The sequence below is a fragment of the Apodemus sylvaticus genome, chromosome 1 (genome assembly GCF_947179515.1).
Source record: "Apodemus sylvaticus chromosome 1, mApoSyl1.1, whole genome shotgun sequence".
Classification (NCBI taxonomy): domain Eukaryota; kingdom Metazoa; phylum Chordata; class Mammalia; order Rodentia; family Muridae; genus Apodemus; species Apodemus sylvaticus.
The window spans coordinates 79,096,361-79,119,062 of record NC_067472.1 but is presented as its reverse complement, the minus strand read 5'-3'; the positions used below and the strand labels follow the sequence as shown (position 1 = coordinate 79,119,062).

Sequence of the window (22,702 nt, the reverse complement as noted above, 5' to 3'; positions counted from 1 at the left end):
AGATGTCTCAGGGATGTGGGAGTTAGTCCTTGGAGCCGGGAGGGAGCGCTATCTTTAAGATTGAGGGTTTTCCAGGCTGAGAGCAACAAAAACAAGTTGCTCTATGTCTAGGCTAATTGCTAGGGGTCTAAAAATCTCGAGTTGGGGGTCTCTCATCATCTGGTGGGAGAGCTGTCAGTGAAACAGGTTCATGAATGACAGGTGCAAGAACAGAAGTTTACTGTGAAGGCTGAGGCTGGGGAAATATGAGTTCAGTGTCAGCTTGGACTGCCTCTAAAGCACTTTCCAGAAGTTTTGATTGGCCATAGCCTGATCTGGAACTTGCTTTGTAAACCAGACTGGCCTCAAACACAGAAGGCTGCCTGCTTCTTTCTCCAAAGTGCTGGAGTTAAAGGCACATGCCACAGCAAGACATTTTTCTCTCTCAAGATTTATTTATATGTATGAGTGTTTTACTTTATGTATGTGTGTGTGTGTGTGTGTGTATACACACACACACACACACACACACACATAATATGCATGTTTTGTGCTCTTGGAAGCCAGAAGAGGATATCTGATCTCTTGGAACTGAGAGTTGTGAGCAGTCATGTGGATACTGGAACTGAACCCAGTTCCTCTACAAAAATGATTGTGGTGGTTTGAGTAAGGTCTGCATAGACTCATATATTTGAATATATGGCCATAGGGAGTGGCATTGTTAGGAGGTGTGACCTGTTGGAGGAAGTGTGTCTCTGTGGAGACTGGCATTGAATTATATATATGCTCAGGCCATTTTCAGTGAGACACATAGTCCCTTTCTGCTGCCTATAGCTCAAGATGTAGAACTCTCAGCTCCTCTGTCATCATGTCTACCTACATGCTGCCATGCTTCCCACCATGATGATTATGGACTGAACCTCAGAAACTATAAGCCAGCCCCAGTTAAATTAACTGCTGAACCATCTTTCCAGCCCCATAACTAGACATTTCAGACTTTTTGAAATTTGAATTTTGGAGATAGTCAGATTCAGACAAGGTCTTGCTATTTTTTGATAGCCCCAGTTAGCCCCGAAGTCAAGTTACTACTGTCCCTGCCTCCTGTGTGTGGGATTATAGGCATACCATCATGACTGTTTATACTTTTTTTTTCTTTTCTTTTTTCTTTTCTTCTTCTTCTTTTTTTTTTTTTTTTGCAACAGGGGCCCACTTTGCCACTTTGTAGTTCTAGACCAGGCTAACCTTGATTGATCCAGACAGAGATCTTCCTGGAGTGTTGAGATTAAATGTTTGCACCACTACATCCCGCTCATTTTTTTTTCCTGGCACATATTCTTTTTTTATGTGAAAATGAATGATCTGGTGGTGTTAACAATGTTATAGGGGCTGGGGAGGTGGCTCAGCAGTTAAGAACATTTGTTCTTGCCAAGGACTGGGGCTCTGTTCCCAGCACTCACGTGACAGCTAACAGCTAACAACTGTCTCTAATTCCAGTTCTAGGGAATCTGACTCCTCTTCCGGTGTGGTCTCTGAAGGCTATTTCATGCATGTGGTACACACATACTCAGACACATACATAATTATATATATGTATGTGTGTGTGTGTGTGTGTGTGTGTGTGTGTGTGTGTATAGTTTTGGTTTTTGGTTTTTTGGATGTGTTTTTTTTTTCGAGACAGGATTTCTCTCGAAATCCAGTGAGTTCCTGGCTGTCCTGGAACTCACTCTGTAGAGCAGGCTGGCCTTGAACTCAGAAATCCACCTGCCTCTGCCTCCCAGAGTGCTGGGATTACAGATATGCACCACCATGCCCGACTTCCATTCATGTTATTAGTGACCATTTATTTATATTACCTTTTTTTGGCAAACTGCCCTTTCTCCATTTCTGAGTTCAGTTATTTCTCTCTCTCTCTCTCTCTCTCTCTCTCTCTCTCTCTCAAAGATTTATTTATTATATATAAGTACACTGTAGCTGTCTCCAGACCCTCCCAAAGAGGGTGTCAGATCTTTTTATGGATTTGATTTTTTTTTTTTTTTTGAGACAGGGTTTCTCTGTATAGTCCTGGCTGTCCTGGAACTCACTCTGTAGACCAGGCTGACCTCGAACTCAGAAATCCGCCTGCCTCTGCCTCCCAGAGTGCTGGGATTACAGGCGTGAGCCACCACCGCCCGGCTCCAGATCTTTTTATGGATGGTTGTGAGCCACCATGTGGTTGCTGGGTTTTGAATTCAAGACCTTCAGAAGAGCCATCCATGCTGAGCCATCTCTCCAGTCCAGTTATTTCTCTTTTTTTTACTGAACTGTGCTCATGGAAGCACATGTCTTAAATATTTGGGAAATACAATATCTTTTTCCTCTAAACTGAGTCTTGGAGACATGACTTCAACAAGGTCTGCAAGGTAAACTGTTTTTACAACACAATTTTTTGTTTGTGCAAGGCCTGTGTCATTATCTTCATCCTTACACTGCACAAAAAACAAAATAGAACAAACAAAATAAAACAGTGGTGAGGTACCATATAAGACTAGGATGACAAAAGTAAAAAGTAGTATATGTTGGCATAGATGCAGACATTCTAGAATCTCATTGCTGTTAGTAAAATGGCACACCCACTGTGAAAATAACCAGACTGTTCTTCTGAAGGCTAGACATAAGTGATCCAATAATTCTACTCCTGAGAATAGACTTGGAAATGGAAATATGCATCAATATAAAAGCTTGTGTAAGCTGCATTATGTGGTGCATAACATAATACTGGCTCTTCTAGGGCTGAGCTAGGTAGATTACCTCAGCCCAAAGGTTTAAGGAATAGAAAATCTTTTCTTAAAAACCATCCTAGGTACAGTTTCACACAGTTGGAATCCCAGCACATGAGAGGCTGAGGCAGAACTGTGAGTTTAAGTCCACTCTGGCTTCATAGTGTGGCAGGTATCTGGGGGGATCTTGTTTCCTTGAAGGAATGAACGCAATGTGGTGTCCTTACTTGAGCAAATCAACACATCTCCTGGCACTCCTGCAGCTATTGATCTAGCAAATATCTTTTTCTCAGTACCTGGCCATAATGACCACCAGAAGCAATTTGCTTTCAGTTGACAAGCAGCAATATACCTTTACTGTTTTATGTATTAACTCTCCAGACCTGTGTTGTTATGATGTTGCAAATGAGGAGCTAACACCAAGATGTTACAAGGTAAAGTTCTATTCCTCCTCACCCCCCCCCCCCCCCCAGACAGGGTTTCTCTGTATAGCCCTGGTTGTCCTGGAACTCACTCTGTAGACCAGGCTGGCCTCGAACTCAGAAATTCACCTGCCTCTGCCTCCCAGAGTGCTGGGATTACAGGCGTGCGCCACCCCCACCACCCACCTTTCACCCCACCAAGTGGTTGCTGGGATTTGAACTCAGGACCTCTGGAAGAGCAGCCAGTGCTCTTCACCGCTGAGCCATCTCTCCCATTGTTTTTAACCAAAAAGAAAAATGGAGTCAGCTGCCCCTTAACAGTATCATAACTTAGAAGGGATCTTGGTTTTCTGTCTCTCCATAAACTCTTACATTAATTCACAATATTGATGACATTATGCTGCTTGGACCAAGTAAGCAGGAGGTAGAAACTACTTTGAACTTGTTGGTAACCCATATGTGCACCAGAGGAAGTAAGTGCCCATCCTCTTACTTCAAGGGGCTCCTACCTCAGTGAAGTTCTTAGGAGTCCTGTGGTGTGCAGATCAGAGATAGTGCTTCTGGGGTGAAGGATAAGGTGTTGCACCTGGCCCCTCCTGCCAACAGATATAGCAGTCTTTGCTACTTTGAGTTCTTCCTTTCCCCATACTTTATCCTCCCCACCCCTAGGAAAATCCTGAATCTAATTTCTTTCCTTTTGTTCTTTGACCACTTTTGACCACAGTTACTAACAAACTGCAAACAACCTCTATAAAGGACCAATAGCCATCTGACCGCCCCTGTTGGGGGCCTCAAATTTATGTACCCTCTGAAAAGTTCCCAGAATTCCAAATGTCACACAATTGCAGAAACTATCTACAGCTGGCAAAACCTTGCTTCTGCCTTAGTACAAGGTAAATGATAGCCAGCTGCTACATACAGTTAGAAGTACCCACATCCCTATGCCTGGGATTAAAATGAAAATACATTTTTATAGTTTTTTTCTGTATTTTTTAAAAGAAACCAAAATTTCTGAATTCTCACTCTTTTCCTCCCTTCTGCCTGAAGCCATTAATTGTGCTGTGTATAGTGAGAAATTATAAACAGACATTTTTCAGTTAAACACTTTTCAGGTCAGTGGCCAAGTTTTTCAGGAGACCTCTACTGCTCTCTGATCTTTATCAGTTTTGATGGTATCTACAACTTTTCGTTTCCTGTGGATATATAAGTAAATTTGTGCCCCCAGTGCAAAACTTCCACTGGCTTCCATTCTGATGTTAACACATCTATAGAGTCCAATCTGTGGCCAAGCCTAGAGGGCCTCCCCCCTTCCACCGCCCTGCAGTAGTGTGCATTAAATCTCCAATGCTAAGTGAAGGTTTTTCAGTCTGCATGTTACTGCTTGGCTGAAAAGGCTGGTGATTTTTGCTTCAGGGCCCTGAGCCAGGCCTTCAAGGCCATTTCCCAACATTAAGAAATTACCTTGAATATCTCTTTTGCCTCTTTGTTCCTGAACCCAAGGACAACCTATGAAAAGTTGAAAACACACTCCAGAAAGTCTTTCTCTTTGAGATTAGGAAAACTCTTACCCCTAGAAATGGCTTGTTTGCTTTTCTAATGCTAAGTACTGTATTTCTCTCAATTAATGCACCAGGCATTTTGAGATCTGAGGCTTTTGGTTTGGTTATAGTCACTTAAGGCTCAATTGGAGCACTTTTGATAAGAGATCTCTACCTTTAGCTAAGAGATCTCTACCTTTAGCTATAGTTTGACCTATTCACATGGTATACATTAGAACCAGTTTTGGTTATATCCCTTATTCTTAGGCACTGCTCATACCTTAAATGGTCTAATAAGCTTTTTACATTTGGCTTTTGGGTTTTCAGACACTTTTTCCCCTTGGTATTTGAATTTCAGACTCTTAATCAACTGCTTTGCTTCAGGGTCTGATATGACTTTGTTTACAACTGAGATTAATCTTTGGAAGGGGGGATCAGTAAAGTATTCTCTAGAGTCTTGTATAAGGTGGAATTGTTCCTGGGCTCCTCAACTTTGTCTCAAGCTCTTAAAGCCACAAAGTGATATTGTTCTATAGTGGCATCCTCAATTGAATCTGTTCTTATATATTAAGAGTACCACCCTTTACCTAGCAACTGATCTTTTACTATATTCATTCCCCCCACACACACTCTATTGCTGTTCAGTATTTGTGGCTTCTTCCCTCTACTATGTTAACCATTGAACTGGCCTCTAGTAGAGCTGTTACAATCCCTTCCAGTCTGGGGAATAATTCTATTTTGAGTAGCTCAGTTATTTAGAATTTGTTTCGCATAAGGCACGTGCATCTCATTTGAAATCATGGCCTCTTTAAAATACCTTAGGTATTATCATTTCTACCTGACCCCATCCTCTCTCGTAGTGGTCTTGGTGCTCCAGGATGCCCCTTCTCTAACTTTGCCTTAATGGTCAGTTTAAAACTAATCCGTTCTTTCTAAATAAGCTGTTTCCTTAGGATGTCCTCTTGCCCTTTCATCTCTTCTCTGAGCCAGCCACCCTCTGGCGGTTTCTTTCTCTCTCTCCTCCTGTGGGAAACAAAGGCTCTTGCTCAGTCACCGGAAGCTTCCTTCTCCACCCACAACCTCTTTGGGCTGTATAGCCAACGCTGCAACCCTTCAGAAAAGAGAGAGTAGAGTGACCCCTTTTGTTTTCCCATTTCAGCCATTTTTTTGTTTGTTTCTCAGGCCCCTCTATTTGCGCCCGAAAATTTTCCAACTGCTCAGCCATTCTTCCAAACTTTTTTGAAACAAACAAACAAACAAACAAAAATACAAAGAGGAAAAAGAAAAAAACAAAAACAAACCGAAAATCCCCTCTGGGAGCAAAGGGAGGTGTATCCAAGCGGTAGCAGCCACAATACATTTTTGCTGGCCTCTTGAAAAAAATCCATTCCTTCGTTCCCTGCCATTTCCTCTATGACATTTGAAATTTTCCCATTTTTATCCTGAACTTTTGAGCCCTCTGTCGGACACGATTAATAACTGGTGTTTGCTACTTTGTGGTTCTTTTTCCCACCCCTTATCCCCCTGGGTTTTACCCCCTAACACTAGATAGGAAAGAAATAAGGATAGATAGAAGAAAGGAATTAGGAAAATCTCTGAATCTATATCTTTTCCTTTTGGAACTTTGAGTGGGAAAAGCTGTTGGGTACTTAGAGTATAGTGGGCTGTCCTCTGGAGCTTGGAAGAGTTCTGGAGAAATGTAGATGATGGAGGCCTAGCTTGTAAAGTTTGAGAGCCCCTCAAAGATGTTCAGGACAGTTTGTGTAATACATTTGAATTACATAAGAATCTATGGTGTCTGGTCAGTTGGAGCTGAAGATTCCAGCAGCATCCAGGCAGATGTGGGACTGGAGAAGCCGAAGATTCTACCTCTTGATCCAAAGGCAGACAGAAAAAGACTGGCTTACAAGCAGCTAAGAGGAAGGTCTCAAAGACTACCCCCATAGTGACACACTTTCTCCAACAAGACCACACTTCCTCCAAAAGGCCACACCTCCTAATAGTGCCACACCCTGGGCCAAGCACATTCAAACCACCACACCCACTGAGCCATCTCTCCAACCTGCTCCCTAACCCCTCCCCTGCTTTTTACTTAAGCAGTAAGAGAGGCAGGCAATATGCCTCTCTTATTCTTTGAGTTCAGCATCCTGTTTTGCAAAAAGCTGCTTGTCATCTGCAGTGGATTGTTCCACAGATCTCCCAGATTCTTTGTAAAAACACTAGTGCCTAGAAAGATGTTCTTCTGTGCATTTCCCACACTCAGAAGAGGTTCCTCTTGTACCCGGTCCCTTTTCATGTTGAACCTTGTCTTTTGTCTTTATCCCTCATAGTGGTCTGCCTCTCTAAACTCTTCTCAGAGAATGCTGAGGAACTGACTGAAGTATTAGGATGCTTCTGGTTACCTTACAGTAGATGACTTTATGCAAAGAATGCACATGAAGGCGTTTGCCCCTTGCCTCTTTAGGATCTCAGTTGTATATCTTTCTGTTGCTCAGGGTGGTGTCACATTAAAGTCTTCTCACCCCTTCCTCCCCAGCCCCCATTGAATGCAGGGCCTATGTATACTAGGCAAGCACTCTACCACCGAGCTACACCTCAGTATTTATTTTGTTTTCTTTTTTGAAGTAAGATTGCTAGCACCCTGTTTCCTGAGGAAGGCATTGAAGAGGTATGGAGTTAGCAATCAGGGCCAAAGCTGCTTTATCTTTGTCAGTTCTTGTGTCTTTAAGTCTTTGCTATTAACCCTAAGCTATAGCTGCTTACTTTTGGCAATTCTTCTGTCCTTAACTCTTTGTCAGTGTGTGGCCAAAAGTTGATGGCTCCTGGCAATAAATTCCTGCTGATAGCAGCAGGGAGTCTGACTCAAGGGCCCATCACTGGCCAGGTGAGAGGGTGGGGTTCCTTAACTGTGAGCCAACAAGAAAGAAAAGATGGGTTGGAAAGATGGCTCAGCGGTTAAGAGTACTGACTGCTCTTCTGAAGGTCCTGAGTTCAAATCCCAGCAACCACATGGTGACTCACAATCATCTGTAATGAAATCTGTTGCCCTCTTCGAGAGTGTCTGGAGACAGCTGCAGTGTACTTACATATAATAAATAAATACATCTTTTAAAAAAAAAGATAAGGGAAAAGGTCATGTAGACACACACAAATACACACAAACGCATAGATGCATATACACCCATACACACTCTAACACACACATTTTGGCCAGACCCATCTACCTGTCTCAACAATGTTTATGCATATTTATATACATGCACATATACCCACACATGTATGTGTGTGTGTGTGTGTGTGTGTGTATATATATATATATATATATATATCATATATAGCTAGACACATAAATATATACATTTGGTTGATGAGCCCCAAATGCCACACATTGTTTTTTCTCTCTGGCAGCTTATACCTTCTTAGACAAAAGTTCTTTATAAAACTACCTCATAGATAAAATGTTACATAGGCAAGTTATAGAAGCATGGTGATAGTATGTTCAAAGCAGTGTTTCATTCAGTAAGCTCATTATCAGTTCAAAGCAACAGTTTCCTAGGGCCTTGCTTTATCGTAGTGCACACCTGTGACTTCATCCTTGGACCTGACCTAGAATGAATGTTTGTCCTTGGTCACAAATTTGTCCCAAGCCTATTTTTCTTCTTAGTGTAACTTATTCTTTATTATATCTTTCTGGCAAAACAACTAAGACTTTCCTTAAACTTTCTTCCCAAAAATATTTTAGTCAAATCAGGAATTCTATAAAGTCATTAATTCATCTAAATACCATTAATTTATGAAAGTTCATCTTCATGTTGATCTGGAGGAATTTTGCCCAATAGGTGGACTGATGCCCAGGGATCATTAGGCTATGTAATACTGGCAGGAAAGGCTCTCAGCAGTGAGAAAGCTATCCTGGGATGAACTCTCTAAGGACCCTGCATTCTCAGAGCTCACCCATTGCAAACATGCAAAATAGTGGGCTATCTCCAGAAAACTCACTTGCTTGCCAACTCGTCTTTCTTAGATGGCTTCTGATATAAGTTCTTATTATACTCTAGCTTAGTCTGACATGGAACTTAGAATGTTTCCCTCTGCCATCTGAGTAGGTAGAATTGCAGGTTAGTACTCCATGCCTGGCTCCAGAACAATCCTACTAACAGACAGGATGTTATACAGAATTCCAGCAGCCCCCCACCCCCACCCTCCAGTTTCCTCATCCTAGTCAGCCTTGTTTTAAAAAGCTCGTCTTTCTTAGATGGCTTCTGATATAAGTTCTTATTATACTCTAGCTTAGTCTGACATGGAACTTAGAATGTTTCCCTCTGCCATCTGAGTAGGTAGAATTGCAGGTTAGTACTCCATGCCTGGCTCCAGAACAATCCTACTAACAGACAGGATGTTATACAGAATTCCAGCAGCCCCCCACCCCCACCCTCCAGTTTCCTCATCCTAGTCAGCCTTGTTTTAAAAAGTATCTTCACCAGTTCTAACTTTCTCTCTCTCTCTCTCTCTGTTTGTTTGTTTGTTTGTTTGTTTGTTTTCGAGACAGGGTCTCTCTGTGTAGCCCTGGCTGTCCTGGAACTCACTCTGTAGACCAGGCTGGCCTCAAACTCAGAAATCCGCCTGCCTCTGCCTCCCAAGTGCTGGGATCAAAGATGTGGGGGAGGGGGGGCGGCCATTTGCTTCTTCTTATAAGGACACAATCACTCCATGTAAAGGTTTTATTCTGTTTTTTTGTTTGTTTTGTTTTGTTTTGTTTGAGACAGGATTTCTCTGTGTAGTCTTTGCTGTCCTGGAACTCACTCTGTAGACCAGGCTGGCCTCAAACTCAGAAATCCTCCTGCCTCTGCCTCCCAAGTGCTGGGGTTACAGGCGTGCGCCACCACGCCCGGCCTAAAGGTTTTATTCTACTCTTGGCTTCCATCTACAAAGGCTTTGTTTCCAGATAGGTCATTCACATGCATCAAGGATTAGGACTTCACATATCAGAAATACAGTTCGACCCATAGCAGCAATGATAGCTTTCCCTTCTTTCTCCTCTCTGACCAGATGCCCTTCACAGGCCCATCCCATGGCCCTTGTGTCTGCTGATTCTCGAATTGCTGAGCTTCTCACAGAGCTCCATCAGCTGATCAAGCAAACCCAGGTAAGAGCAAAGTTTGGCTGTAGCACTAAGCTGTGTGGAGATGGGGCATGTTCAAAGAGACCTCGAGTGCATGAGCTAAGAGACTGTGAAGGAGGCGGGAGGAGGACTTCCTGTATCTGACTGCTCTTCCTGTTGGGTTTTCTGTTCAGCACAAGATTTCAGCATACATTTAGTGACGTTTAGTAATTAGTTGTACAACTATAACCATGATTAGTTTTAGACCCACACCCACATTAGCCATCACTCCTCTCCTTCCCCTGTTCCCAAACTCCAGGTAAACATGGATACTCTTACTAGGTGAGACAGTCTGAAGATTTAGACTTAACTTCCAGGGTTTAGTCAAGTGGCAAAGCACTTTCAAATGTGTGTGGTTTAGACAACCCAGACCTGCTAGTTAACCCTGGGCTGCCTAAATTAAATACCCTGGCCCATGGCCACATAATTCTGAGCTGTAGCTCAGCTGAAAATAAATCCAGTCACTTTGCCTTAGTTCATAAACTTGGATCAGACAGATTACCATGGCGTTATTTCCTAGAGTCTACCACCTTCTGAGATGGGCAGTTTTAGAGCTAGCTATTCTTATGGGTATTAACTGTATTTCTAGACATAGCTTGGGCTGCTCTGTTACTGGGTCAGGAACAGTCACAGTATGTCATTATATTAAAGTACCCCAGAGACATCCATGGACTGGAGGTCCACAGGCTCCTAATGTACCTATGGGCTGCAACAGCAAGGATGGAAGGAAGGCGTTTGTCTCATGGCAACTCTGGCCTCTGTCTGTTTAAAATACCTGACTGGCCTTATTGGGTCAGGGTTTAAGCCCTTTCTTTTCCCACACAGGATGATTTTAGAGTTGCTTGGTATTTTTGGTGGGTCTACCTGACTCTAGAGGTTCTCATTGTTTTTAGATTGACTTTCATTCTTTGCCTGTTCCTGTAAGAGAACTCACTTTGATTATCTTGTTCTAATTAGTAATTTTTTCCTCTGAATGAAGCTCCTCATTCATCATGAATTTGTTAGAGTGACAATTTTGGAATTTTCGTTTCTTTAAAAAAATAGAAATATAAGAATATGTTTTCATTTGAGTCCCAGGTGTGGGATATGTGGCTGCTTCAGATTGTCATAGCATCTGACTGTGATTTACCTTGTGCTCTAGCAGGGGTGTGATTTTGCCAGCTGCAGATAGTTTCTGCAGTTGTGTGACATTTGTAATTTTGGGGACTTCTCAGAGGACATATAAATGCTAGGGCCCCAAGAGGCAGGGTAGGTTGTGGGTTGTTGGTTGGTTATTGGTTGTTGCTGGTTGCCGTTGGTTAAGTAGTTGAGCACAAAGACAAAACAATAAGATATCCTGACTTTGAAGACCTAAATTGTCTCAAGGAACTCAACACCCCTAATCAGCAGAAGGTAGTCTTAACATTGCCCCCTTCCTGACTCCCAAATAAAGATTCACGGATCTCTTTCCTCTCGCCTCTATGCTTTTTTTTCTCTCCTATCTAGTGTTAGGGTGTTGGAAGGGTGGAAGAAAAGAGGGGGAGAAGGGTGGAAAACTCACAAAAGAGCAAAGACTGGCTACAATTGGTCTGTTTCTGCAGCGCACAGGCCAGCCCATCTTTTCCCAAAGCCTTTTTCTTCCCTGTTTACTCTGCCACCCATGCTGCTTGTGGACCAATGTCCTAGGTATGCCAAGGGTATGCGTTTCATATCCAAAAATGTACAGCGCCTCATTCCAGTTCTAAAAGGTGATAATCACAGGTACCTGTACTTGTCCTGAGTGAGTACCAAAGAATTGGATCTGCCTAGTACACTAATCTTTTTTTTTCCAGACTTATTTTTATTTTATGATTATGGCTGAGTGCCTACATGTTCTCTACATGCATACCTGGTGCCTTTAGAGGCCAGACGAGGTCATCAGATCCAGAAGCTTTGTCCTCTGAAATAGCAGCCAGTGCACCTAACTGCTGAGCCATCTCTCCATCTCCTATATTTTAAAATAGCTTTTATTTTTTCATTCACAAATAAAGAGTGATATATCCACACACCTTTAATCCCAGCACGTGGGAGGCAGAGGCAGGATTTCTGAGTTTGAGGCCAGTTTGGTCTACAGAATGAGTTCCATGACAGCCAGGGCTACACAGAGAAACCCTGTCTCAAACCTCCCCCCGCCCCCCCCCCAAAAAAAAGTGGTATATGTTTGTGCCTGTAGGATACTGTGACATCTTGGGCATGTCATTGCTCTGTTCTGTTTATTATTACCGGGGACTTGCCAAGCATTTACTCATTGAAGTTGTGTGTGCATGTGCGTTTTGTTTTGAGACAGTGTCTCTCTATGTTGGCCTGTCTAGCCTTGTTATGTAGACCAGACTGACCTAGAACTTATCTCCCTCTCCCTCCCAAGTGCTAGACTGAAAGGCATGTGTCATCATGCCTGACTTACTGACATTTAGTCACGCACTGGCTGTTCTGCTAGATCTTATGGTCCAATGAGCCAGTGAGGAGCAATTCCCAGAAACTCCTTTTCAGATAATATCCTTTGCAGTAAGTGTACCCTGAAATATAAGAGTCATAAAATACTGGCACATATTTGCTAAGTGAAAGATCCCAGTAGGTTACATATGCTTTCTTCCAACTGTGTGGCAATTCTAGAAAAGAGCAAACTAGAGAATGTACAAAGATAGTGCCAGAGCCTGGGGAGCATGGGATGGGTGGGGTGCGAGTCGAGCAGGAGCGTGGGGAATGTTTAGGGAGATAGTACGCTCGTGTGTGCTACTGTGACCATAGGGATGGACCCGAGCGAGCATCTGTCAGATCCTCGGGACAATGTAACAGAGGGAGCCTTCATGTAAACAGTGGGCTTTTGTTAGTGTAAAGGTATACCTCATGGCCTCTTGACCTTGTTCTTACAGGAAGAACGTTCGAGAAGTGAGCACAACTTGGTGAACATCCAGAAAACCCACGAGCGAATGCAGACAGAGAACAAGAGTGAGTAACTCAGGGCAGGAGAGAAAGGAGGTGGGAAGGAGCTGCAGCTAGGAACAGGACCTTTCTGTGTCTCAGAAGCAATTTTTGCTGTATCTGCATATTCCAAAGTTGTTCTTAAGTATCATTATTCCTTTTGGCTGAGTGACCTAAAGTGACAGAGACTGATGATAGACTGCCCTGCACCATAGGATCCCAGAGACCCTGAGCTCAGGACTAGAAAGACAATCGTGTATGCGGGAGAACTTACCCTTACAGCAGAGCTCCCCTGTGGCCTCTGCGTATGCCCCAAGACAGGCCACCCCTGTGCCCACTGCTGTCTAAGTTAGAATGGCATTGGACAACGCATACTTCTTCTCAGTGACTGTTCCTATAACTTTCATGGTATGACAGGTAACAGGCTAGAACATGCTTTTCAAGAATGATGATGATGTATTTACCATATGGAAATGTGATCGTGTTGAGCAGGGAGCCCATTTTAAATGTATGATGGGGTGGTTGTGTATACACATGTATGCATATATGTATATGTGTAGAGGCCAACCTCATGTTTGTTCCTTAGGCGCCATTGACTCTATTTGTTTGTTTGTTTGTTTGTTTGGAGACACAGTCCACTATGTAGCCTGGACTCTCCTGCTTCTGCAAGTACTGAGATTAAAACAAATATAATATCTGGCATGCCCCGCTTTTTTTTTCCCTTGAGTGATAGAGCTTAGTTCCTGGTACTTGCAAGCAAAGCACTTCCATACTAAGCCATCTTACTAACCTCCTGGGAGCATGCTAAGCTCATATAAGCCTAGCATCCAGGCCCTGGCCTCCAAGCCGCCTTAAGCGAGTTCTAGTATCCTGGAATCAAGGCCACATATTGCCACCTTCTCTTGCTCATACCTCCTTATCCTTTGTTTATAGTTTCTCCTTATTACCGGACAAAGCTTCGAGGCCTCTACACAACCGCCAAGGCCGATGCGGAGGCCGAGTGCAAGTGAGTACCACCCACAGGGAGTGCTGCTCTCTGGTCCCTGGCCTCCAGGGCTCAGAGACCATGGCCCCAACTTGCCTTCTGTCTGTGAAGAGGGTCCTGCTCAGCATCTGATGGCAGTAAGGCATGTCGTGTCCTCACATACAGTTTTCTAGTCATATGACCTGGCACTCAGTCCATTGAATTTTTGTTGCCTTGTCCTTAAAATCAGGATAATAACTGTACTGGACTGTGAACATACAGTGGGATTATGTGGCGAGAATGCCAGATTCTACAAACTGTTTGGAACCTTCCCTGCTATGGAAATACAGACTATTGCAGCCTGTAATGATAACAAGGACCACTAGGTGACATGGCTGTGCTCCTGGTACTATTCCAAGTACTTTCTTAATTTTTTTTATTATTTTTTATTTTTTATTTTTTTGTTTTTCAAGACAGGGTTTCTCTGTACAGCCCTGGCTGTCCTGGAACTCACTCTGTAGACCATGCTGGCCTCGAACTCAGAAATCCTTCTGCCTCTGCCTCCCAAGTGCTGGGACTAAAGGTATACGCCGCCACCGCCTGGCTAATTTTTGTATTTTTTAATACTGAGTCACACCTTGTAGCGTTGGCCTGGAACTAACCACATAGACCAGGCTAATCTCCAACTCACAGAGATTGACCTCCTTTTTCCTCCCTGATACTGGATTGAAGATATGCACCACCATGTTTGGCCCAAATACTTCATATATTTATTTACTTCACTTGATTCTCAAAGCACTCCTTGTTGTAATTTATAGTATTGCCCCAGATTACTGTCAAGGAAACTGAATCATAGAGGGAGTATAAATCTGCCAAAACCCATACAACTTGGAAATGGGAAGCTTGATTTCTAAGGCAGAAGTCCACAGAACTCTGCTAGGTGCTGAACAGGGCCTCTCTACATCACACTTATTTTTAGATGAACACATCTCACAGGATTCTGACAGAAGTTAAAGTTAATGTGGCATTCATTGTGTGTAGCCAATTCTCTTTACTATTTTTTTTTTTTAAGACAGAGACAGCATTTCTCTATGTAGTCCTGGTTGTCCTGGAACTTGTTCTGTAGATCAGGCTGGCCTTAAACATAGAGATCTGCCTCCCTTTGCCTCCTGAGTTCTGAGATTAAAGGCATATGCCACCACTGCCAGGCTTTCTACTTTTTAAAGCAGGTCATAGCCAGAAAATTAACTTTAAGCCTTCCTAATAAGTGTTAGCCTGATGTTTTTAGTGGTGACTGCATATTGAGGGCCCTAAGGATGCCAGCTGTGAGGTAAGAACTGGAGTTAGCCCTACATGGCTCTGGAAGGGAAGGCAGTTCACAGGGCCTCCTGTACCACAGGCTTCACTTCAGAGGTCCCGGGACCCAATAAAGCCTAAAGCTGCCAAAAGAAGGGTTGGGGCAAGATTCAAGACCAGTTAGAGACCAAACCCAAGATGGTGGCAGGTGAGTGGGACATAGTAGAAGGGTAACAGTAAAGGTCAGCTCAAGAGCAGCAGTTTTTGAGGTTCATTAGAAGCTGGTTTACAGACGTGAAGATCGAGGTTTCTAGTTTGGATGGAGGGGTCTGACATGGCCCGTGTGAGGCTGGGCACAGAACAGAAGCTGGACAGGCTCTAATCCTGCAGAAGAGCACTCACCTGGGCAGGTGGAGCCTGCAGAAGGCAGAGTGCTGCATGTGTTAGGTTTCCCTTTTGTAGTGCTGGGAGAGGACCCAGCACCTGGTACAAGCAAGCTCTGAACCATTGAGTCGCACCCCTGGGTCTTCATTTGAGAGTAAAAAGCAAACTGCCCCTTCCTCTCCTGACTGCTGGCAGAGTAAAGACTCACACAGGAGTTTGGTATGGAATGTTTGGCATGACTTAACATTCAACACTTAGAAGACTGTCAGGTAGGAGCCGGGCGTGGTGACTCAAGCCTGTAATCCCAGCACTTGGGAGGCAGAGGCAGGCTGATTTCTGAGTTCGAGGCCAGCCTGGTCTACAGAGTGAGTTCCAGGACAGCCAGGACTACTCAGAGAAACCCTGACTCAAAAAAAAAAAAAAAAAAAAACCCAAAAAAAAACCCAAAAAAAAACCAAAAACAGAAGACTGTCAGGTAAACATGGGCCTACATTGAAATCTTTTTCCTAATTCAGGCCTTTTGGTTCTTAAACAATATAATCACCCAACTAGACCTTCCCAACCTAGCAGCTGGAAAAGAGAAAGCAAGCAAAAGAGATGTGGCTGCCAGGTCCAACCACTCTCTAGGGCAGACCAACCCATGTCACTGGGTGACATATAATCAATACCATTCTGTTTCTTATATATAAATTTTAATATTATATATCATATATATTGAGATATGATTATAAAACTGTAATTATCTCAAAATTAGGACATCATTTCAAGCTGGGCAATGGTGGCACAAGCCTGTAATCCCAGCACTCTGGGAGGCAGAGGCAGGTGGATTTCTGAGTTGGAGGCCAGCCTGGTCTACAGAGTGAGTTCCAGGACAGCCAGGGATACATAGAGAAACCCTGTCTCGAAAAAACCAAAACCAAAAATCAAAAAAAAAAAAAAAAAAAAAGGGACATCAGTTCAGATACAAAACTGTGACCCAGAAAACTTACTCATGTTTCATCATGACACAGGTCCTGTTCTAGTGCAGATCTTCATTGCTCAATGTCCTGTTGCCAGTCTTCTTTGATTTGGACCAGTTTTCTGCCTCTCTTATCCCTTTGTACTTGATCTTTTGTAGGTTATAGGTGAGTTATTCTGTAGTAGTCCCTCCCATGGGTGTGCTTAGTGCTTCCTGACTTGTAGATTCAGGTTTGAGGCTTCAGCTGCAGGTACTTGTAGCACATCAACTTTCTATTAGAAGGCTCAAGATACAATTTGTCTCACTACTTGATGTGGGTTCCCAAGATTCTGGTTTTTGTTGTGTAATCACCAAATGACTTGTGGGGAAATGCTCTGTGACAGTTTTGGTTGTCCCATTTCACATTAACTATTAGTGTGAGTATCCTTTTGGTTTTTTTTTTTTTTTTTTTTTTTTTTCCTGAAGCATTGGGCTGGATTCTTGTTTGATGTCATGTAGACAGTAGCTTTGGACTTATGCCATAAAATCATGTTCTCGCCGGGCAGTGGTGGCGCACACCTTTAATCCCAGCACTTGGGAGGCAGAGGCAGGCAGATTTCTGAGTTTGAGGCCAGCCTGGTCTACAGAGTGAGTTCCAGGACCCTGTCTCAGAAAAACAAAACAAAACAACAACAAAAAAAACATGTTCTCCAAACAGTCCCACAGCAGCATCAGCCTTTCACAGTCTCTGGCCCCAACTATTATTCTTTGCTTTCTCAGGTGCAAGCACTCACAAGCTAAAGCTTTGCCAAGGGTTTGTGGAAACAGAATAAAAGTGACCCACAGTGGAGTTGTTCCTTCTAATTAATGTTGAAGCCTTCTCCATTAGATTTCACAAGATCTGAGATAAAGAGGCTCTAGAGAAGTTGTATGCTATGTACTGCCAGCTTGCCTGCCAGCCTGGAACTCCTGTAAATTGGCTTCTGGAGGCCAGGCTACTGGACCACACAGGAGTGGGAATGGCTTCAGTCTTATAAAAACGAGTCCCTGTAACCTGGGCCCACACTGAACTGGACTGGTCTCTCTAGGACCCTGGTTCCTCTTTTCCCTCTGTTACTTGGAACAGCCCCAGAGTTTCCCTGTGATGTTTACTCCTTACTATATTGGAATTTCCAGAAGAAGCAACTTAATGGGAAGGAGGATTTATTTTGGCTTCCTGCTTTGAGAGTGTTGTCTATCATGGAAGGGAAGGTGTGGTAGCAGGAGCAAGGCCGCTGGTTACATTGTGCTCAGGAAGCAGAGCTCAGGCCAGAACCCATAAGCCCACTTCCTTTAGCAAGGCCCCATCTGCTAAAGCATTCAGAACCTCCGCCCAGAGCTCCAGCTAAGGACTGCCTGCTCAGACACTCAAGCCTGTTAGGGAGTGGTGTACTCAAATCCCACATCCCTCCTGGTCATTCAGGCCAGAGCTTTGGCAGCAGGATTTCTGCAGAGTTGGGCAGAGCAGTGTCAGTGACTTCTCAGTCACCTGATTTCTCAGGGCTGTCTCCATTTTCTGCTACATCACCATTTGTGCTTTTTGGTGGTGATGTTTGTTTCTGTTTGTTGGTTGGTATTTTGAGACAAGATTTCTTTGTGTAGCCAGGCCTTGGTGGTGCATAGCTTTAATCCCAGCACTTAGGAGGCAGAGGCAGGTGGATTTCTGAATTCAAGGCCAGTCTGGTCTACAGAGTGAGTTCCAGGACAGCCAGGGCTACACAGAGAAACCCTGTCTCGAAAAAACCAAATCCAAAAAAAAACAAACAAAAAAAAAGATTTCTCAGCCAGGCTGTGGTGGCGCATGCCTGTAATCCAGCATGCTGGGAGGCAGAGGCAGGCGGATTTCTGAGTTCGAGGCCAGCCTGGTCTACCGAGTGAGTTCCAGGACAGGGCTATACAGAGAAACCCTGTCTCGAAAAAATCAAATCCAAGAAACCAAAAAAAAAAAAAAAAAAAGATTTCTCTGTGTAGCCCTGACTGTCCTGGAACTTGCTTTATAGATCAGGCTGGCCTGAAACTCAGAGATACACCTGCTTCTCCCTCCCAAGTGCTGGGACTAAAGATGAGCCACTATGCCTGACTACCATTTATGCTTTTACAGTTGAAAAACAGTGTTGGGATAGTGTTTAGTGGAAGAGCAGTTGCCTAGCTTGCAGGTGGCCCTTGTTTCAATCCCTAGCACTGAAAAAGAAATGTAGTCATGTGATTCATGATGAATCCCACGGTGTGACTATCACAGGGCATTGACACAACTTTGATGTATTGACACTCACTGTGGCCTTTTACACAAAAAAAGACATTCTGTGAACATGAGATGTATAAGTAGCTGCCAGTGTCACAGTCATTCCTATAATTCAGTGTGATTGTATATGCCCTGCTTGTATATGACTGTCAGTGCAGAGCATGTAACATATATGTTACACTATGACATTAAGCTGTCTGTTGTAGAAATTTTTAATTCCAATCTGGGGTTTCTATCCTGCCTTTGACCATTTATTTCCTGAATAAAACACAGACACAACCTTTATATTTATAATAAGCCTTAAACAGCACAAGAGCTGGGCAGATCTCTATCTACCTTCTATGCTATTAGAATCTACTTTCCTATTGAAAACCCTGAGTTATTACTTACCATGTTTTATTTGGGCTGCTCTTGACGCCAATTGGCCAGCCCTCAGGTCCTCAATTTCTTTTCTTTTCTTTCTTTTTTTTTCTTTCTTCTTTTTTTTTTTTCCAAGACAGGGTTTCTCTGTATAGCCCTGGCTGTCCTGGAACTCACTCTGTAGACCAAATTCAGAAATCTGCCTGCCTCTGCCTCCCAGAGTGTTGGGATTACAGGGGTGCGCCACCACCGCCTGGCTTCTTCTTCTTCTTCTTTTTAAAGATTTATTTATTATTATATGTACGTACACTGTAGCTGTCTTTAGACACACCAGAAGAGGGTGTCAGATCTCATTATGGATGATTGTGAGCCACCATGTGGTTGCTGGAATTTGAACTCAGGACCTTCAGAAGGGCAGTCAGTGCTTTTAACCACTGAGCCATCTCACCAGCTCCCAGGTCCTCATTTTCATGACTCAACCTAACCCATGGCAGCTTTTCTCTTCTTCCCTTCTCCCCTACTGGTTCTTTTCTTACCCCCAAGCCTGAGAACCCTAAACCCCGCCAATGTCTCTTCTGCCCAACTCTTGACTGTCAGCATCTTTATTCACCAATCAGAAATAATTTGGATCACATAGTTCACTTAGTTCTACCTGGGGGCAGCACTTAGCATTATAATACACAGTAAAAGACCAAAACTTAATTGCTGACTGGGGTGTCATGAGGCAGTAAAATTTGTTCGCTTATATTATAATACTGTGGGGCTTATATTATAATACTGTGGGGCCACTGTCACAGAATTGTGACATACACAGACCTGTTGACAAAGATATCTGGGATAGTACTCACTTCTCTTTAGGGTCTGTATTTTTTTTCCTTTTTATTAATGTTTTGTGTGTGTGGTATATGTTTATGTGGTGTGTACATATATTTTTGTAGGTCCCCAGGCATGTGAGCGCTAGTACATATGGTTGAGTGTGCATGTAGAGGCCAGAGGTCAGCATTGGATATCTTCCTTGGTTATTATCCACCTTCGTTTTTGAGACAGGGTTTCTCACTGAACCTGGGACGCCTTCATTGATTTGGCTAGGCTGTTTGGCTAATGAAGCTCCAAGGATCCAAGGATCTGCGGTCACCCAGTGCTGGGATTGCAGGACCACACCGTGATATCTGACCTTCACTTGGGTATTGGGAATCCAACTCAGATCCTTAAGTTATCGTGCCATCTCTGTAGTCTCTCTTTTTGTGATGGAAGCAAGGTCTCACTCTAGCCCAGGCAGGCCTGGAACTCATTGCAGCTAAAATAGCATCAAACTCACAACACAGTTGCTATAGACTCCTAAGTGTTAAGGTTACAGGTGTCAGCCACCACACCCACCAGGGTCTGAAGTTTTTATCATAGGCTTGGTCTGAGGAACCCATACTGCTAAGAAGCCTGTGCTAAGCGCCTCACCAGCATTCTTTTCTCCCTTCCCTGCCTAGCATCCTCCGCAAAGCGCTGGATAAGATAGCTGAGATCAAGTCTCTGTTGGAAGAGCGGCGAATTGGTGAGTGGGAGAAAATGCATGGCATTTCTTCTCCAGACAAGGTGGGGACTTGTGGGACAATAGTCATGGCTCCTAGCTGGGAGGACATGGGACCTAAATCGGTAGGGTCACCCCACAGAGCTGTCTGACACAGACTCATTGTCAGAAAGTTTGCCTAGTTCTCTGCCCACCCCTCCTCCTGCCCTTAGTCACTTAGTCAGAGCTGGTCATCTCTTCCCTTCCTGTACTACTTGTCTATGACATGCTGTGGTGAGTCTGTCACCCTTTATATTCCCAGGCCAGCCACACCTTTGGATGCTTAGCCCCCCGGCCTTCTGGGTTTCCTCAGGTTCCATTACCCTGGCTTCCTGACCTCCACCTCGCCCCAGAGGCAACTCCTTGCCCCTTAGTGTGATCGTGGTACCATTTTTGTTTTTCAGTTGAAGAAGGTGATGCACTGTGAGTGTGAGGAGGCCAGGGATCCACACTAGATAATCTGTAGCTTTTGCTAAAATTACATGCACTGGTAGAAAGGAGATCAACATAGGTATATCATTTCAGAAATTTTCACTGGCCTGGCACCTCAGTCAGGGAACAAATGTAACCTGCATCCTGGGAGCTCCCCCTGTGCACTGTTTTAGTTCCTCCTCATGAAGGTGTCCACTGTCTTGACATCTCACCCATTTGGTAGTTAGACCTGTCAATCAATTCCTTAGACTCGGCCTTAGACATCTATTAAGAAGGGATGTGGATGAGTTTGGGGGAGTCCTGCTCAGAGCAGTTGCTGGGTGGGACTGGGCCAGGTACCATGCACAGGACCTCAGGGGTTCACTTGCTTCCCACAGCGGCCAAGATCGCAGGACTCTACAATGACTCAGAGCCCCCACGGAAGACCATGCGCAGAGGGGTGCTGATGACACTGCTGCAGCAGTCCGCCATGACCCTGCCCCTCTGGATCGGGAAGCCTGGTGACAAGTGAGGGCAGGAACTAGCCAGAGAGGGCTGGTGTTGGGGGGCCAGACTAACAGGCTTTCTCTACAGGCCCCCACCCCTCTGTGGAGCCATTCCAGCCTCAGGGGACTATGTGGCCAAACCTGGAGACAAGGTGGCTGCTAGGGTGAAGGCTGTGGAAGGGGATGAGCAGTGGATCCTAGCTGAAGTAGTCAGTTACAGCCATGCTACCAACAAGTGAGTGTGTGCCTGGCTGCATTCCCACACCAGCTTCTGCAGCATGGGAGGAAAACGTCTCACAGGGTGCTGGGTGGTGCTCCCACAAGCTTCTTCAGCCCCCCTTTATCCTGTCATACCCCACTCCCAGGTACAAACTGTGCTTTTTGTTCCAGCACTGTTTCCCTTGTGTTTGCCCACAGGTATGAGGTAGACGACATTGATGAAGAAGGCAAAGAGTGAGTGTCCAGGTGGGGAGCAGGGGAGTCACCGCTTCTAAGAGAAGTGTCCCTGGTCATGGCCTGTATTGTTCCCCCAGGAGACACACCCTGAGCCGTCGGCGCATCATCCCACTGCCCCAGTGGAAAGCTAACCCTGAGACAGACCCTGAGGCCTTGTTCCAGAAGGAGCAGCTGGTGCTGGCCCTATATCCCCAGACCACCTGCTTCTACCGCGCCCTGATCCACACCCCACCACAGAGGGTAAGGAGCCACCGTGGAAGGGCTTTGATGACACTAGACCCTTAAGGGGTAGTCCCCTTCATTCTTTAGGATGCTGCCTTCTGTCTTGTTGTCCTTCATCTCCTACACATAGGCTTCCCTGGCAGTGTAGACCCCTTGACTCCAGAGTAGAGAGGAAAGCCAGAGAGGTTGGGAGACAGTCTAGGGCTTAGGGCAAGGAGAGGCTGCCCTGGCCTAGAAGCACCTTGACCCTTCTGTGTGTATCCTCAGCCTCAGGATGACTACTCAGTCCTGTTTGAAGACACCTCCTATGCAGATGGCTACTCCCCTCCCCTCAATGTGGCCCAGAGGTACGTGGTGGCTTGTAAGGAGCCCAAGAAAAAGTGAATCGGGCTGGCAGGCTTGAATCTGCCACTGCCAACCTCATGGGAGAAGGCAACAGAGGAGTTCCTATGATCAAATAAATACTCTTCCCTCTCACCATGTCTCCTGGGCCTCACTACGTCAGGCACGTGGGATTGATGGCCGCAA

General features: G+C 44.5%; 1 protein-coding gene across 1 annotated transcript in view; it reads left to right on the top strand.

The window, feature by feature from the left end:
- The window catches only part of Sgf29 (SAGA complex associated factor 29), a 28,425-nt gene extending 5,774 nt beyond the window's left edge, over nucleotides 1-22,651 (top strand). Inside the window, exons 2-10 of the mRNA XM_052199048.1 lie at nucleotides 9,745-9,841; nucleotides 12,748-12,823; nucleotides 13,730-13,802; nucleotides 20,500-20,564; nucleotides 21,389-21,518; nucleotides 21,585-21,731; nucleotides 21,914-21,949; nucleotides 22,030-22,192; nucleotides 22,442-22,651. Coding sequence (XP_052055008.1) covers nucleotides 9,767-9,841; nucleotides 12,748-12,823; nucleotides 13,730-13,802; nucleotides 20,500-20,564; nucleotides 21,389-21,518; nucleotides 21,585-21,731; nucleotides 21,914-21,949; nucleotides 22,030-22,192; nucleotides 22,442-22,558 — 882 coding nt within the window. The 5' untranslated portion in view covers nucleotides 9,745-9,766 and the 3' untranslated portion in view covers nucleotides 22,559-22,651. The remainder of the gene's footprint in view (nucleotides 1-9,744; nucleotides 9,842-12,747; nucleotides 12,824-13,729; nucleotides 13,803-20,499; nucleotides 20,565-21,388; nucleotides 21,519-21,584; nucleotides 21,732-21,913; nucleotides 21,950-22,029; nucleotides 22,193-22,441) is intronic.
- The last annotated feature ends 51 nt before the right edge of the window (nucleotides 22,652-22,702 follow it).